This window comes from Diabrotica virgifera, chromosome 6, assembly GCF_917563875.1.
Source record: "Diabrotica virgifera virgifera chromosome 6, PGI_DIABVI_V3a".
Classification (NCBI taxonomy): Eukaryota; Metazoa; Arthropoda; class Insecta; order Coleoptera; family Chrysomelidae; genus Diabrotica; species Diabrotica virgifera.
In genome coordinates, this window is record NC_065448.1 from 38,064,145 (window position 1) to 38,079,207 (window position 15,063).

Sequence of the window (15,063 nt, forward strand, 5' to 3'; positions counted from 1 at the left end):
GCATCATTTAATCACTTGTAACGCCGACCTGAAGATGATCTGTATATTGTAGAGATCGAAACCGGTCATTCGAAGTAAATGAAATGATTGTGAGTACGTCTGTGTTTTTTACTTTATTTAAAATGAACTCACATATGCAACTCATTCAACATTTTTTTACAATTTGTATAAAATCGGCACATTTCTACTTTCGATCGCCAATAGTGAAACACCAAATTAAAGATGGAACTTTATTTCTCTAACACACTATATCCGGGAGCCCTAAATTTCTACTGATCGACGGAGCCTTACTGCGCGACCGGTCTGACGGTTAAACTGACAATCATTTACAGACTACATGTCTCTTCAAAGTGATACGAATGAATGTATTTAAAACCACATCTTGACTGGTTGAATTGACTCGAATGAATGATTTTAATGTATGCTTTTTCTTAGCGGCAATATGTATTTTCTGGGTCAACCCACGCGTTGAATACATTTACAAATATTGAGAACAAAGAAATATATTCGATCATCAAAATAAATGTGCAATTGCCCAAATTATTGTTTACGATTTGTAATAATTAACTAAATTAAATAGCCCACACATGTTTGCAATATAATAACAAATTGCGTTAATGTGATATACTGATAGATTGTTTAATATCGGATATGAAAATTGAATGTTTGAGATTAAACACAATTTATAAAGCAAACAGGCCGATAAATACCGGACAGGTGATGAATGCAAATTGTAGATTCTGCCATGTTCGCTATTTATCAGTTTAATTGCTTTAAAAATTGTAAAAAGCTTAGGCGATAGATTGCTTCCAAGGATTCTGCATTCTGACATAAAAGATAATTTTCTCTTCTCTCTTTTGTTTAAATAGATGTCGCTAATGCGTCCAGCAGCAAATAATTGTTTATTATTTTACTTAGTACATTTAATTCGCTTCAGGGCACACCACATGCAGTTTTGAAGTCTTCAAAAAGAAGAAACATATGTCAACGTATGGTGGTGGCCCCTGAATCGAATCAAATCTAAAGCTGTCTCCCTTCTAACTGTTAAATGTCTTTTTTAGAGTCAAACATGTCATTGGAGAAACATTAAAAACGTCAGAAAAAGATCTACGGATACCAATCTTACGACGGCTGCTCCAGTATCGTTGTCAGAAAATGTGAACTTATTCCAGTCCTTAAGAGTTCTTCAAGAAGGTGAAACCGACGAAGAAAGAAATATATCCGTGTCCAGTAAGTGTCTTAATCTAATAATGTCTTCAAAAAATATAGGAAAATGTGAAGAAAATTCAACAATAAATGTGAGAAGGAAAGGCATCTTTACATTTAATTCGATTCAGGGGCCCCCATCATCAGTTGACATACGTTTCTTCTTTTTAGTCATCAAAACCGATGTACTGCCTGTGATGTACCCAGAGTAGGTACCTACACCACAGAGGAATATTTATAATCAATGACCACAGTCAGTTATGATGACTCCAAAAAGACGAAACATATTAGGCAAGGAAACGAAGCATTACACCTAGTAATTTTGTGCAGTAAGATGAATCGTCATGCAACTTTTTGCATTCGAATCAAGAGAGTGTCAGGAAAGTTTGTGAACTAAATTGATCTCCGGCAGATGATAATTTCCGTAAGAAAAATGCATTCAGAATGCATCTCGAAGAGATGGAAAATAGCTGGACAATAGAGCACTAATTCCATGACAGCGATCGTCTCCGAGGTACCTGGTGTCCATGGTGGAACTCATCGCCTGGAGTTTTCTGTTATAATAATTCAAAATCAGTCAATAACCATTACTCGGGGGTTTTGGGGGTCGCTGGCCACAAATTTCATGGCGGTGATAGTCTCCGAGGTACCTACCTAATGCCCAGGATAGATGTCGTCGCCGGGAGTTTTATGTTATAATCATTCAAAATTATTCAATATCTACTACTCGGTTGGTTTTGGCGGGGTCCCTGAGCACGAATTTCATGTCCGCGATGTTTTTAAAATTACCTGGTGCCCAGTGTGGAACTCGTCGCCTGGCGTTTATGTTATATTCATTCAAAATCAGTCTATAACCATTACTCGGGGTTTCAGGGGTCGCTAAATATGAATTTTTTCATTAGTAAACAATGCACCTCGTAGACAATAGTCGTTATGAAATTCGTGCTCAGCGACCAGCAAAACCCCGAGTAATGGTTATTGACTAATTTTGAATGAATATAACATAAAACTCTAGGCAACTATTTCCACATCGGGCATCAGGTACCTCGGAGACTATCGCCGTCATAAAATTAGTGCTCAGCGGCCACCAAAACCCACCGAGGAATGGTTATTAGCAGATTTTGAATGATTATAACGTAGAACTCCAGGCGACGAGTTCCACCCTGGGCACAAGGTAATTTGAAAACCATCATCGACATGAAATTCGTGTTCAGTGACCTCCAAAACCACCCATATTGACTAATTTTGAATAATTAACATAAAGCTCCAGGCGACGACTTCCACCCTGAGCATCAGGTACCTCGGAGACTATCGCCGTCATGAGATTCGTGGTCAGCGACCCCAAAACCCCCGAGTAATGGTTATTGACTGCTTTTGAATGATTATAACAGAAAACTCCAGGGGACGAGTTCCACCATGGGCACCAGTTACCTCGGAAACCATCGACGTCATGAAATTCGTGCTCAGCGACCACCAAAACCACCTCCCGAGTAATGTTTATTGACTGATTTTGAATGATTTTACATAAAACTGCAGGCTACGAGTTCCACCATACCATGGGTACCAGGTACCACGGAGATTATGGTCAATAATTGACCTATCGATTAATTCAAAAAATTATTAGGTTAATTCCTCATGAAATTACTTAAATGAAACGTATTTTTACTTCCTGAAAAAAGTGAATTTGTGGGTTACAACCTTTTACCTTTCAACCGTCGATATTTCTGGTAGATTTATTAATCCTTCTTTTCAATAATACGTATAATTGGATTTATAAAATACACACAACCACACAACTTTTATTAGTCCTGTCGCCACGAGGGGTACAACGGCGTCCTTTATTCAGATGGACTTACCCAAGTTTTTTATATATTTTGACCCATAGAACACGAAATTTTTGGGTAACAGTTGATCCGGATGTCGATAAGATTGTTATAAACAAAGAACTTGAGGAATTACATAACAGCGATTTCTCGCAAAACAAAACATTTTTTGTATTTTTTGGGCCATTCTAAGCAAAAAATGTTCCTACAAGTTTTTTCGTACGATGCATAGTTTTCGAGACCCAAACGCGGTGGAACTTTCAAAAAATCGAAAAATTGCAATTTTTGAACCCGAATAACTTTTGATTAAAAAATAAAATAGCAATTCTGCTTACCGAATTTGAAAGTTCTAGTCAAATTATATCGGTTTTGATTATTTGCATTGCTAAAAATTTATTTTTTATTGTTAAACAAAGCTATAAACCCATAGTGTTTCCCGTGCCTAATATGTACATGCGTTTACATGCATGCTACGTAGAAATTGCCTCGCTTGCACTTGTACCTACTCTGCCTACTCGTTCGATTTAAATGATAGATCATTGAAAACATCACTTAGGTAAGCACTTAGGTATTTATAGCTTTGTTTAACAATAAAAAATAAATTTTTAGCAATGCAAATAATCAAAACCGATATAATTTGACTTCAAATTTCAAATGCGGTATTTGTTATTTAATTTTTTAATCAAAAGTTATTCTGCTCCAAAAATTGCAACTTTCTATTTTTTGAAAGTTTAACCGCGTTTATCTCGAAAACTATGCATTCTCCGAAAAAACTTGTTAGAACATTTTTTGCTTAGAATGGCCCAAAAAATACAAAAAAATGTTTTATTTTGCGAGAAATCGCTGTTATGTAATTCCTCAAGTTCTTTATTTATAACAATCTTATCGACGTCTGGATCAACTGTTACCCAAAAAAATCGTATTCTACGGGTCAAAATACATAAAAAAACTTAAGTAAGTCTATCTGAATAATGGAGGCTGTTGTACTCCCGCCCCCCTGGGGACAGGACTATATATGGAATCATCTAATATTTCTTATTATTTGGTGCGAATTTAAAAAAACGAACACACGAAGTCAGACAATATTTATTTTAAAGCAATTTAATAACAAATACATAACAATTAAATAAAACAATAAAGTATTTAACAAACAAATTGAAACTATTTGTTTTAAAGTCAATAGCATAAAAATTTTCAATGTAAAACGAATAATGTTTAAATTGTTTTTATTTATTTTTTTTGTATTTTTTGGTAGTCAGTGTTATCATCTCTAGTCCTTATGCAAGCTTCAGTTTGCGTGGGCACGCTCCTAATCAAATTATCAATATTTTGTTGTGGTAGGTTGCTTCATCCTTCAAGAGCAGCTTCTACTAGCCGTGCGGTGTTTTGTGGATTATCCAGGCGAGCTCTAATTTTTCTTTTAAGCATATCCCACAAATACTCTATAGGGTTAAGTTCGGGTGAGCAAGCAGGCTACTCCAAAGAAGGGATACCTTCTGCTTCAATGATGTCTCTAGTCACTCTAGTGGTATGTGGAGGTCTATTATCATGCAAGAAAATTAATTTTCTCCTGTTTCCCCTCTCCAGAGCCTAACTACAGGTTATCAACATACCTGTGAGCATTTAAAGTTGATTGGATAAAAATTAAAGGAGTTTTTTTACGGATCACAATTCCTCTCCAAAACATTACACCTCTCCTTGTATATTTGTGAACAGATCTGACAGTTTTCGTTCTTGCTTGTCTTCCTCGACCTCTAAGTACACGATTTCGTGAGTCATCTGATTTTACACAAATCCTAACTTTTTCTGAAAATAGCACATTTTGTTAATTCCCAATGTTCCAGTTTTGGTGGTGAAGACACAAATTTAGGCATGTCTCCTACTGTATACTTCTTGGCACGAACTTTTTCAAAAGCTCCCTTTGGAGCTGCAGGTGAGAAATGGTTGGGTGTCTTCCAGCTGATTGGACAATTAATCAATCGTGGCGAGTCCTTATATATTTTTGGCGACTTTCCCTTGCTTTATTTTTGAGCTTTCCTAGGTTTTGGACAGAACGCCCTGTGTTACGCCTAGCTCTACAGCTATGCCCCTTTGAGAACATTACTTGCTCCACAAGATCAATAATCTTTCCCCGTTGTAAGTTCTATAACCCCACATGAGGCATATTTGCGTTTTTGGACGCAAAAGTTAGTTTATTTATTTTCGTTCAATTTGCAACTCAAGCAAATAAGCTATAGTGTACCGAGCTGTACTATCTGATTGTCTTATACAGTACGTAAATCGTTCTGCTGGACATAGGAAATATACATTGAGATCATTGTGGCAACTGCGCTAACCTATGTTAGTTGAAACTTCTGTTGGAGTACGAGTTTCTGGTGCAATAGAGCTGTTAGAACGAATAGAATGAGTGATTTTGAATGCAAGGCAGTCCATGAATAAATCAAAAATAAAGATTATGACTGATGAATTAATAATTTTACTTTAATTTTTAAAATATCTTTTATTTAAAAATTAATTTCCAAATTAAACCGACACAGTTTTCCCAATAGGTCAAAAATAGTTCTACTAGAATGTCATGTTTTGACGTTTGTTTGTGTCACCCGAAATTAATTGTCAATTTTGAGGTTAATGCCCCTTGCTTGCTTGCTTGCTTGGTTATTGGCCTTGCTTTATGCAATTTGGCCAGCTCGATCAGGTTGGCGGTCACGACGTTGACTGGCTCATGACCATGTCGGGCCCACCGAATATGGCTACTTCTTGATCTCTTTTGAAGTAAATTGGCTATGGTGATAACTTTGACTAAATATTTACTTTTTGTACAAGGTACAATAATAAACATAATCTATTAGTAATAAGCATGAATTATAAATAAGTTGTAGCTAGTTGAGCATTATAATTTTATTCTGTTTATGCTAAGAAACCTCATAATTGCTATGATTGATTCTTCATCTACGTTATGTAAAATTGAATATATTGTTATCGGGGTGGGAAGTCCTTTATTGGCGAAAAAATTGTAGATATCCCAGTTTGGAATGGAGTTAATAGGGCATTCAAAAAATATGTGATTAAGATTTTCTATTTTCCCACATTCGCAATAGGGATTGTCTGTCAGGTTCATCCTATGCAAGTTTTCTTTTGTTAGACAGTGCCCTGTACGTAACCTAATAATTGTAGTGATGTGTCTTCGATCTATGAATGGAAGAATAGCAAACCATTTATTTTTAGGAAACGTAGGTTGTACTTTTCGGTATTGATGGTCTTTGATTCTGATTAGGTTGTTCCATTTATTTCTGAAATCATCATACACTTTAGATTTAATGTCAGTATATATGTCTTGGACATCGAGGGGCATGACCATTGGTATGTTCAAATTTCTTCCTATATTAGCTAGGGTGTCAGCTTCTTCGTTACCCGGGATATTTGAATGTCCTGGTATCCATGCTAATCTGATGTCAAAGCCATTTTCAGTTGCATGAACTATAAGTCTTTTTGTTTCAATAGGCCAAAACTCTGATATATTTTTGACTAAACAACTGCTGATTTTTTCAATTGCACTGCTGGAATCCGAAAAAATGATTATTCTGAATAAGTTTTTTCTAAGTGCTAATTTAATTGCCTCATAGATTCCTATAATCTCCGCCTTACATATGGAGAGGCGATTTGGTAACTTTGAGCTGTATTTGATGTTGATATCTGGTATACTTAATGCCCCTTAATCCTAACAACTATAAGTGCGTTCGCGGGAGCCTGTCGGCGACAAATTAGCAGCAAAACGCATGCGCACTTTAAAATGATATAAATAATATCGTTAATAGATAAATATACAAGGTATATTTACCCAGTATAATCTAATAATTAGTTATTAATATTAATTAAAAATAAATATACCTTGTATATTTATCTATTAACGGTATTATTTATATTAAGTGAGGTTAGAAATTGTCGGCGACAATTTGTCAACTGTACCCGCGAACGCACCTTATATTGTCATTGAAAGAGCGAAGTTGCCACAATTATCTTAATATAATACAATGTATGTATTTATGTATCTAAATATATACAATGTATGTACCCTATGTCCAGCTGAACGATTTACGCACTCTACATAATATGTAGATTTGTTTATTTTTAATAAAAACCTTTATTTTTCGCAACAATAACAAGTTTTTTCAAAAGAAATAAATATTATGTACTTTGAAATTCATGGTGATTCCATATAAATTTGATTGTGTGCATATTAGCACTAAATATCTTAATAAATCTCGTCTTTATTATTATTTCCAGATGCCCCTGTCGACCCAAACAGCGTCTGCTTGAAAACCGGATGGTTTTCTGCTCTACTCGCGTTGGGAGGAGGTGGTATGTGTCTTCTGGGCGGTGCTCTTCTAGCCACCTGTACAAGAATGAAGAAGGTTGCCATAGATAAAGTTTTAGTTAGTAGTCAGTTTAATGGTTACATGAACCATAGGGGAAGCATCAATTAAACAAATCTTTGTAAAACCGGGATCTCATTGAAGGCTGCGCGGCAGTTTACGTCGACAAAGAGAAATAGAAAATAGATAATAGTTAAAAGAAAAGAGAGCAATGTTGGCGCACCACGTTAATGTGAAATTAAGAAATACCAGATGATTCACTGAAACACAACGATTTGGCAACGCTGCTGACGATAAAATAGAGGAGCCGCGGGCTTGCGACGGAAACGTTGTGAATCTAGAAAGTGGGAAGTTTAGTTATCATGGAGAAGTGGTCGGGCGAACAACGCGCATTTGCTGTGAAAGCTTATTACAAAAATGGTGAAAGTCTTGTGCTTGCATAAGAAGCGTTTCATTTACACTACATAGGGGAGTGCATATAGATTTTCACTTCGGAAAAAATCAAACAAGATAGAACTTTTTGTAATTTCATTAAGTTGTCATGTTGTTTAATAAACAACATATCAAAAAGTTCTACTCGAGAAGTAGGTACTTCATTTTTTATTAAACAAATGAACTACGAAATTAGATGTTTTTTAAATAACTCCGAAAATTTAAATTTTAGAAAAAAAATGATGACCATTGAAAAATTCAGAAAATTTTACAAAAAAAAAACTTATATAAAGAATTTTCTAAAATTAAATCTGTATCTTCTATAATTTTTTATTTATAACGCTAAAGTCACTCTTCTCACAAACATTGGCGCACTGTAAACTAACGTACGGCGAAGTTCACGGTTGAGTTATTTTAATGTAATTCTTTAACTAATGGATCAAATGAAATTTTACAAATTTAACATGAAATAAGAATAATGATTAATCTATCTTATGGTTATAATAGAAAGAAATAAAATGTATGGGCATAAGTACGGTGTGGGCGGAAAGTGAGCCTTACATGAATTTTGTTTAAAAATGATTTAAAAATGTGTATAACTAATACAATTTTCTTATAAAACTCTCAATTTTGCACAACTTACCTTTCAAGTATCTTACTAAATGATGTTTCATTCAAAATAAATCTTAAAAATTTAATTAAAATGATATGACGTCGCAAAAAATGTAATTTTTGAAATCTTCGTAGTTTTATAGAATTGCCACCGCTTTAAGACGGTATTACTCAAGTTATTTGAACAGATCAATTACAGTTTTATAAGTGCTCTTTTAAAGCTTAGGATGTAATGTTTAAAAGGCACTAAATTATTTTACTTTAGAAATGAAATAAACTATTTATTTTTAAGAAAATTAAGAAAGATAACAAAAATGTAATACAAAAACCGAAAATTACCAGCTAAAAAAATGTTTATACAAAGTGAACAAAACTTGTTTTTGTAAAACTTACCTAAAATACATTTAATAATAAGCTTCAACAATAATAAATGTTCAGCAAAAAAAATTTTTTTAGCTCATACAGTATGTCTGCGTAACTTGGAACCTATTGATAACTTTTTTATTATCAGTTTTGCGAAAAAAAGTTATTCTTTATAAAATACTCTGCATCGTATATAATCTAAGATGCAATCATCAAATATCAAATTTAATTAATTTTATGCGAGGTATGTGAATTTCACTCAAGAGTAAAGTACCTTTACATTTCACAATATCGAAAATTGTTATTAAGAAAAGTTGTTTGGAATTTAAAAATTTGTATTAGAGTTCAATTACATCCTTCTAATTAGAATATGTGAATAATAAAGGCACTTAACTCTTAAGAAAAATTCATATTTTTTACATAACTCGTATAAAATTTAAAAAGTTGGATATCTGATGGTTGTATCTTAGATTTTAGGCCAGGGAGAGCATTTTACGAAGAATAACTTTTTTTTCATAAAAGTGATAATAAAATAGTTATCATAATGGTAATAAAATGATGATGAGTATCCGTAATTTGAGAAAAAATTGAATTTTTTTTTTTTCGATTTGAATGATGTAATTGTATATTTAGACAGTTTCTAATTTCAAACAAATTTTCATAATAGCATTTTTTGATATTCTGGAATATAAAGGTACTTTATTCTTTAACGAAATTCATATTTTTGACATAACTCGTATAAAATTAATAAAATTTGATCGTTCAGTTTTAGATTTTTGACTATCCAGAGCATTTTATTAAGAATAACTTTTTTTCGTAAAATTGGTAATAAAAAAGTTTTCTATGTGGTTCCTAGCTACGCAGTCACACTGTATAAGAGCTTATATATGTATAAGAATTTTCAAATTGCAATGCTATATTCGGATTCAGCATAGTCAAAAACAAAATAGAAACATATTTGATCACAGTAAAATGATGAATTTAACGATATTTTTTATACAAAATTATAAAATTATTTATACAAAACAATTATTGTTTAAACAATTAATAAACAATTAGCGGCCAAATCTGCGAGTAGAACTTTTTACTTTAACATGTATATAAACTAACAAAAAAGTTTTAGAAAAATATAAGCTTGTTTGAATTTTTCCGAAACAATGCATGTTTTCAGTAGTAATAATTGCACAAGAGCTCTAAAATTATTGAATTTTCCTCGAGTGACACTTTGACAATTTTAATTTCACGAGCCGAAGGCGAGTGAAATTATGTCAAAGTGTCACGAGGACAAAAATTCTATATTAATTTAAGAGATCGAGTGCAATTTATTGCAATTATTTCATGAATAAAACTGTTCAAAACCAAAATTTTATTGTAATTTATTTATGTAAGTACAAATTAGTACAATTAAACAAACAGTTTTTATAAATATTTGACGGTTGAAAGTCATCACTTTTAAAATTTTTAACACATTAATTGTAATTAATGTCACTGAATATATTTTTTCATGGCAACGAAGGACATCTGACGTAATATACTTGACGACGGGAAATTATCAAAACTTATCAATTTAATTTTGATTTCTGTAGCTTTCTATTGGTCAGAATCTCATATGAATGAAATAATCGTTCTAATTGCACTCCCCTAACAATTTGACTTGGGTTTGAGACTTAAATTTGGGATTAAGCTATACCACTATGAGCAAAATTTTGCATAAAGATTTCCAGTATCGTCCACGCAAAATCCAGATTGTGTAAGGCCTTAACGTTCTTGATTATCCAATTCTGCTCGTAGTGGTATAGCTTAATCCCAGATTTAATCTTCGTCGTCGCTGGCAGGGATCTTCAAGCACTCGCGTCTAATGAATGTCGTACCGCCTCAATATTCTGGGGTGTGCGCAGGGTCCCCGTAACCGGGCGTGCAACGCTTGCGACGCACGCGGGCGCAGCCCCAAAAGGGCGCCAAACCGAAGGTTTGGCAAATAAGAAATATTTATTTTAACGAGATATTGATTTATTATACAATTTTAATTTTACATTTTAACGAACATCTTGAGAAATTTCAAAAATAAAAAAAATATTGTGTTACTAGTGAAAAAATAATTAAAATCTTATTTTATATCTGGTGTTAATAATTCACTATTTTTTAAAACAGTATACTATCGGAATACCTATTTTGCAGTACGTATTCATAAATAGTAAAAATTTGTTTACAGGTCAAAACTTGTTGGGTTGTAATATTCTGTCCAGATTTGAAACTTGCGTGGATTTTTGAAATTAAAATAATTTCATAAACATTTTTGGCATTGAGGTTTTTTGAGACGAGGAATTCAAATTTTGAAAAATAAATTTTGACGGTGGATAGGTTGGATCCAAGGGTTCTGAGTTGTGAATCCCAGCTGAGTATAAAATGTATCTTTATTAAAAATCAGTTAATAGAAATAATTTCTATCCTTGTGGGATAGGTGAAGGGTGTGCAGACGTTCGGATCCAATTAGCGTCTCTTTGTAAAGACAATGAAGTCAACTTTACTCAAGTAACAAGGCATTTACTTAACACACACACTACACATTACACTATTATCTGAATGTGAAATCAACTGTACCATGCCAATGGCCAAAAAAATTACAGAGATGAAAGTGTTGTTGAAGGAATAATTGCCCAAGTGGGAAAACTGACAGCTGATAAACAAGCTTTTCCTTCGTTAAATATCGTGATACGAAAATATAAACCAAAATTTTTCGATTATGAACATAGAAAAGAGACATTTCATGATCCAAAAACCGCGTTTAAAATATTATTTTTTTTTTAGAATAATTGGTCAAATTCATTAAATAGTAGATTTGATACAATCTCTTAATATGATAATGTTTTTGGTTTTTTCAGTGATATTTTTACATTAAGTGACTATGATATTTTAAAACATTGTCTTGCTCTTCAACAAAATATTGATGCAACTGATTTATTTAGTGAGATGAAAACTTTATAATTAGGTTCTTTAATTGCCTAACTCATCAGTTCCACTTGATATTCTTCAATATATATATTTGAAAATAATCTAACTTCATCTTTACCAAATATCACTGTTTCATGGAATCATCCTCACTTTACCGGTGTCTGTTGCTTCTGGTGAGAGATCATTTTCAAAATTAAAGTTAATTAAAAATTGTTTGAGCTGTACTATGATACACGAAAGATTATCTGGTTTGGTAATACATATTCACAATCCAGCAAGAGAACGTCAATAAAATTGGCTTTAAAGATATTTTATAAAAGAATTTGCTGCCGTCAAATTTAGAAAAACACCAGTTTAATTCAATTTAGATTTAAGGGCGTTGGCGCAAAATTTCGCGCCAATGTGTTTTAATAAATGCATTAATTTTTTTAGAATCCTGATAAAACTAAGTAATATGTAAGAAATTTTTGAAAAATCTAAACGCAGAATGAAAGAGGGCCGAAAGTCCTTGAAAACTTCTGTATTGTTGATTTTAATAAATTACAGGACTAAAAACAAGAGAAAATTTAGTGTAATTTTTAATTTCAAATATCTCATTTAAGAGAAACTTTTTATTCATTCTAAGGGACTTTCGGCCCTCATAATCTTTCATTCTGCGTTTAAATTTTTCAAAAATACTTATTAGTTTTTTTAGGATTCGAGAAAAATTAATCCATTTAAAACACATTGGTCCGAAATTTTACGCCTACGTCCTTCACTAATATACATATTTTTTGCTATTATCAGTAAATTAGTTGCAAGAAAAATAAAATTTGAGTTCTTGCAATTTCTGTTGTTTTATTACGAGTAAAAAATAAAAAATTATAGATTTATTTCATTATTGAATATAGGTGGATTTAAAGGGCGCCAAAATATATCCAGCACGCGGGCGCCGCTCAACCTTGCGGGGGCACTGGGTGTGCGAGCAGTTCTGGCACTGCCACTTTTTTTCTGTGATGTTGAACCACTACTTTCAAAGTTCCTAACTCAATTTTTAACGCCATGTTAGACGGAACTGCAGCGCGGGGAGGCAAATTGTAGTGTAAACGAAACGCTCGTTGTACACGTACAAAATTTTCACCATTTTTGTAATAAGCTTTCACAGCAAATGCGCGTTGTTCACCCGACCACTTCTCCAAGATAACTAAATTTCCCACTTTCCCACTCTCTAGATTCACAACGTTTACGTCGCAAGCTCGCGGCTCCTCTATTTTACCGTCACCAGCGTTGCCAAATCGTACCGTTTCAATGAATCACCTTGTATTTACTTTTTGATAAATTTGGTCGGAACATTCCGATGGAGCGAAGGTACCCATGGGCGCCCATACCCATGAGTACCCTGGCTTTTCGGATACTTTAAACTATATATGGTTATCCAAACTATACAAAATGTAATGTGCAACATCTTCACGTCTGCCCCCCCCCCTAAAAATTTTTATATGGGCACCCGTGAAGTACCTACTGTGTATCAGCTTCTGACTTCTTTTGAACCATGTTGATTTACCGACAAATGATGGAAGAGCGCGCACCGCCCCGTGCCGTCCATAAATCGAGGGTTTTGTCCTAGTAGGCTATTGATTATGTTCAAAATAACAGAGCTAAAAGGAACTACAACGTTAACGGGGTTTTATAGTTTTCTTATGGTCAGTGGATCTCTATATATAAAAAACCGCGGAGTGCTACAATTTAAAGGGGTGCGTTTTTGAGAAAGGGGTGAATTAGTCCCTAGGCACAGGGTGCATTAGGGCGAGTTCTATGCACTGTTGGTACAAACACGTCTACTGAAAAATTGTTCCAGATTAAATTTACTACCGAAATATCACCTTCTAAAGTTAAAAATATTTTTATCTACTCTATCTCATATTATGTATAAATTTTTAGTTTGTGAAAGCTGTCATTATAGATAGCAGTGCGAGAAGAGTTTAAAGTGTGCGTGAAGTAATCCCATTTAAAGTATTTTAAATGGGATTTACTTTTTCGCACTGTTTTTTGCACACTTTCATATAATCAAATATCCTTAACTTTCGCGTTGTCATGGTGATGACATATGAGTAATAAATTACAGCAAAAGTTTTTAACAGTTTTATGGTTTGAAAGAAGTTTCAATTTTTAAATGTCAAAGTTCTAAAAATTGTAGAATAGACATGTATTCCAGTGACGAAGAGTTGTAGTTTTTTTTTATTTGTTTATCGTAGATAAAATATATTCAAAAAAAGAAACAATTTTGTTTTTTGCCAAATAACTTTTTCCCACGGTGATATAGAAATTTCCACGGAATTGCTTTATAGAAAAAAACCTCCTATCCTTCCTCTTTAAAATGACGGTAGAAATCTTTAGGATTTATAATTTCTGAAATATGTATGATTTTTCAAAATTTGCCACTCACAGCATTTTTGGGTCATTTTCCCTATTATTTAGCAAACATTGTTTTGTAACTTTTTTCTACGTAGTTTTTGATATATGCAATGGTGCATTTAATAGGAAGAGAAGTAAATTACCATTAAAATGGTCTATTACATAAAGTTGTATGACGATCTTTAAGCAAGATATTTTGGTTTTTTAAAATTTAATACTTTTAACGATTTTTGATATGTTTTACGATTATTTTTAAATTTCTGATTATAACTTTTTTCGTCTATATTTAGGTATATAGGTACTATAAAAAACAAAGCTTATTTTCTCTACTTTAAAATGGTGTATTGTAATAAATTCTAGAACTATTTTAAACAAGGTATGCTTTTTCAAAATGTGACATATACACATGCAAAAAGTTCTACTAAGTGGAACCATATGGAAAATTTCTTTATTATTAATTTTATGAAAAAAAAATTATACTTCATAAAACGCTCTGCATAGCCTAGAATCCAAGATGCAATTATCAGATACGAAATTTTATCAATTGTTCTGAAGCTATTTCCTTGTGGGATTTTTAGGATTAACTATTTATGTGGGAAATAAGCCACAATTAAATTGTGGCTTATTTCCCATATACATAAATAGTTTATCAATAGCATACGAGGTATGTTAAAAAATCTAAATTTCGCTCAAGAGTAATGTACCTTATTTATATTTCACAATATGGAAAAGTGTTATTAAGAAAAGTTATTTGGAATTAAAAATTATGTTCTAATACGCCATTATATTTTTCTAATTAAAAAAAATTAAAAATATTTCTTAAATTACGAATACCCTTGGATATCTTGTTTAAAAATAGTCCTAGATTTTTTTACAATATATACACCGTTTTAAAGTAAACAAAATAA

The 15,063-nt window shown here is 32.7% G+C and overlaps 1 protein-coding gene across 1 annotated transcript in view; it reads left to right on the forward strand.

Moving 5' to 3' along the window:
• Positions 1–8,165, forward strand: part of LOC114333791 (uncharacterized) — a 50,364-nt gene extending 42,199 nt beyond the window's left edge. Inside the window, exons 10-11 of the mRNA XM_050653986.1 lie at positions 1,062–1,230; positions 7,314–8,165. Of these exons, the coding sequence (XP_050509943.1) occupies positions 1,062–1,230; positions 7,314–7,513 (369 nt within the window). The 3' untranslated portion in view covers positions 7,514–8,165. The remainder of the gene's footprint in view (positions 1–1,061; positions 1,231–7,313) is intronic.
• The last annotated feature ends 6,898 nt before the right edge of the window (positions 8,166–15,063 follow it).